The following is a 3,974-nucleotide window of genomic DNA, read 5'->3' as shown; positions in this document are numbered from 1 at the left end:
TTTTATAATATCGATTACACAAGGATAATATCCTTTTATAATCGAAAGGGTGGACTGTTGTCGGAAAAATTTTATCTTTCTTCTGTTATATATTAATTTATCCTATTTACTCACTATAAAAGTTTTCACTCAGTCTGTTTCTCTCTCAAGGCCACACATTTCTCTCCAGGCTGGTGTTTGTAGACCAGACATTGCTTTTATATATTTTAGTTGCATTTTTAAAACTATATACCATATATTTGGTAAAACTGTAAGGTTTATTTATTTTAAACACTTAAGGGAGAAAAATTGCTGATTTCATTGTTCATATGTTTTAATGATATACATGTGTATTTATATTTTTTTGGAGGAAAGGGAAATCAATTCTCTTAGTTTTTCATTTAGTGAAATCTAATTCAGATTAAAATGACACATAACTTTAGATTTTATCCTATTGGATTATATTATTCACTCAGATTCAATAAGATACTTAAATTGTTTATTTTTATAATATTCTAATTGGAAACAAGCTTTTCAACATGCATATGCAGTCGTAATTGAACCAATATGATTGTTAGAACTGACGAAAATAAACAAAAATAAAATTCCCTCATATCATCAGTCTTGTGAAAGAAATAGAAAAACTCAAAAATACACAGAAAAGGTGCATCAGTCCCATATCAGACATTCCCTTATTAGCATGTTAAACATGCAGTCATGTAGATTTCAGCAAGCCTAAAGCAAATAAAGATTAAATAAATGCCTTAGTAATCTCTATAACTTTAGAGGGTAAACTTAAAAAAGTGTTTACTTCAGTCTTCATAAACATTTAATAACTTGATATATCTTTCTTAACTACTGCAGGCAAGCTTTCAAGCTGATGAACGTCTCTGATTATTAGAAAAGAAGAACGGCATGAAAATAAAATGTTTTTTGACAAAAAGGGAGAAAGTAACAGCAAGGTACAGTAACAAATAAGTATTCATATCTTGTCAAATTGATGAGGTTACCATGTAGCATTATTGGTTGTTTCATTGTTATCCAACAAACCAGTTTGTTTCCACTATCACCTATAAAGTGATTCATGAGGATCAGATCTGCGTATTCTAACTTGTAAAGAATTCCCAATGAAATAGTGAAAAACAAGATATGTTTATAGTGAGGTATTATTTGAAGATATCTGCACATTTTACCAAAAAACCTTGTGCCAGAAAAAAAAATGCTGCAGGTGGATTTATGGAGAAATGAGCAAATATTTCCAAACCACATTCCATCAGACTGAGAACCTTTCTCATAATATTTTCTACCTCCACCTGAGACCTGATCTATTTTATCCAGCAGCTCCTGGACCTGCTTCCTGTTTTCCATCTCATTGTTGTTAAGAACGTGGTACATCCCACTGCAGCTTTTCAGCAGCTTCTGCAGGTTCGGATCCTCTCTAACAAACTGATCCAAGTTTATATCAGTGTCTTTCAGTCGATCTCCATAGGTGAACAGGATCATTGTGTGTTTGAGAACCTCAGGACCCAGAATCTTCTGCAGAATCTTTGGCCCTTCCTGCTCCTGTTTGCTGAACCTCCCTAACTGGAGAACAAGGAGGAAAACATGAGGACCAGGAGAGCTCTGCTTGACAGCTTCCTCCAGCTCTTCTTTGATCTTCTCTGCAGAAAGACGGGAGCTGCAGAGCCCTGGGGTGTCCACCACAGTGACTCTGCGACCCAGAACTTCTCCTTCCATCCTCTGGGAGCTCAGAGTCACAGGGATGGAGCTGACATGACAGTCAAATGCCCTTTTTCCCAGGATGGTGTTTCCTGCTGAGCTCTTCCCAACTCTCTCCTGACCCACCAGCACCACTCTGAGGTCCCCTTCTTGCTTTGATTCTGAAAACAACAAAATTACATCAGCAGAGGGCAGAGCTTCAGATGTCATGGGACCATCTGAGAACATTTAAAGATAATTCACAATAAAGGTAGAAACACAGACTGTAATTTACCAGGTTTTCGTTTATTGATAGTTTGTAAAGTCACACAAAGGTTTGGGTGATTAATGTCTTAAAATAAGCTGAATCAACATATTCTGAAATCTGTTTTATCTAAGACACTAAACATCTAGAGTAGTTTATATAAACCACAACATATCATTTATGTTCAGACCAACCAGTAAAGGAGCTCTTAAGATGAAATGATTACAAAGGTGGATAAACATAAAACATTTAAAGAAAAAGTCAGAATATTTCGATTTTATCAAAAAGAACACAAATTAACATATTGTTGGCACAAATGGAGCGTCATGAATCTGATCTCTGTTAATTGTTGACAATCGGTTCTCAATACTAGAAGGTACTTTTAGAGGTTGCACCTGAACGATAAAAAAAGTTAGTGCAATTACTGTATAATGCAAGACATCTTTTTATATGCTGCAGTCAAACCAGCACCAGCTGTAGCTACAGCTCCCATTGCACCTCCCTCTTGTTGTCCAACCCCTATTCCAACAGCAAGCCCAGTACCAGCTCCTGCTATAAAGTTCCAAATGAATGAGTTGTCTTTCTCTGCTTTTTCTCTTGCATCTTCAGGGCTCATTTCTGGATGTTCTTTCAGAAGTCTTTCCATTTCTTCTCTGTTGGCTTTCTCTGCCTCTTCGAACATTTCATTGGTGTAGTAGCTTCCTCCATTTTCTGTTAACATCTGGTTGATCTTCTCCAGCAGCTCTCTGACTTGAGCTGGATTCTTCTCTTTATTGTCAAAAACATGGTATCGTCCCTGGCACTGTTCCATAAGGTCAGAGAGAGCTTCATTCTCCTTGATTAAACTCCCCATTGCTTCTCTTCCTCCCATCTCACTCAACAGCTCTCCATGAGTGAATAAAACCATGGTGTATTTGGAAGCTTCTTCTCCTAACCATGTCTGGATTAATGTCACTGCCATCTGTTCCTCTTCTGTAAATCGGTTCAGCTGGAGAACAACCAGGAACACATGAGGTCCAGGAGCAGCCATGCTGATGCATTTTGCGATCTCTCTCAGTGTTTCTCTGTTTGTTACTTTTGTGTCAAACAGACCTGGAGTGTCAATCACAGCCAGCTTCTGACCAACAAAACAACAGTCTTTCTTCTGACACATGAGTGTTACTGATGACATAGAGGGTTTAGATTTAAAGAGGTTTTCCCCTAATATGGTGTTTCCTGTTGCACTCTTTCCAGTTCCAGTTTTTCCAATAAGAACCATCCTGATTTCTGGTTCCTGGGAAGCTGTTGGAGAATTTGAAAAAGAGTGTAAACCAAAAGAAAACTTTTCCTGATCTAAAAACTTCAACATTTCACCAAGGCAGCTGCCTTTGAATTAAACATTATTGTGGATGTAAAACTTTTGTTTAACTTTATGTCATTGCCTATACTTTTGTGACTTTCTTTGAAGGTGTGATTCCAGCAATGCTTGAAGAAACAACTCTATCAGCTCACCAACATGTCTTCTTGTGGCCTTTACCAGGATCACCATTTGCTTTTTGTTCATAAAAAGGTTTTATGAAAATGAACCACACACACACACACACACACACACACACACACACACACACACACACACACACACACACACACACACACACACACAGGTTGACTAAACAACATGGATGCTTTGATTATAGCCTAATCCAACTGTAAAACATCCGTCCACCTTCTCTTGCTTATTCCATCAGAGTCACGGCAGGACCGGTGCCTTTCTCTGGGAGTCTATGGGCAAGGGGCAGGCTATACCATGGATAGGTCAGCAGTCTGTCACAGGGCAACACAGAGACACACAAAGACACATAACACAAACTCACACCTAATTTAGAGATGGTTAGCCAGTAACAGACATGTTTTTGGACTGTGGAATAAGGCTGGGGTACTAGGAGAGAACCCAGATGAGGAGTATACAGGTGCTGGTCATAAAATTAGAATATCATGAAAAAGTAGATTGATTTCAGTAATTCCATTTAAAAAGTGAAACTTGTATATTATA

General features: G+C 37.8%; 2 protein-coding genes across 2 annotated transcripts in view; both read right to left on the bottom strand.

The window, feature by feature from the left end:
* Nucleotides 1-544: 544 nt before the first annotated feature.
* On the bottom strand, nucleotides 545-1,929 carry LOC107100286 (GTPase IMAP family member 7-like). Its single transcript, XM_015398719.1, has one exon. The coding sequence runs from the start codon at nucleotides 1,906-1,908 to the stop codon at nucleotides 877-879; it is 1,032 nt and encodes a 343-aa protein (XP_015254205.1). The 5' UTR covers nucleotides 1,909-1,929; the 3' UTR covers nucleotides 545-876.
* Nucleotides 1,930-2,363: 434 nt separating this feature from the next.
* The window catches only part of LOC107100284 (GTPase IMAP family member 4-like), a 7,339-nt gene continuing 5,728 nt past the window's right edge, over nucleotides 2,364-3,974 (bottom strand). Inside the window, exon 2 of the mRNA XM_015398714.1 lies at nucleotides 2,364-3,223. Coding sequence (XP_015254200.1) covers nucleotides 2,364-3,223 — 860 coding nt within the window. The remainder of the gene's footprint in view (nucleotides 3,224-3,974) is intronic.

This window comes from Cyprinodon variegatus, unplaced genomic scaffold (assembly GCF_000732505.1).
Source record: "Cyprinodon variegatus isolate N-32 unplaced genomic scaffold, C_variegatus-1.0 Scaffold955, whole genome shotgun sequence".
NCBI classification, from domain to species: domain Eukaryota; kingdom Metazoa; phylum Chordata; class Actinopteri; order Cyprinodontiformes; family Cyprinodontidae; genus Cyprinodon; species Cyprinodon variegatus.
Note: the sequence above shows the minus strand (reverse complement) of the source record. Positions and strands in the feature narration are given on the sequence as shown.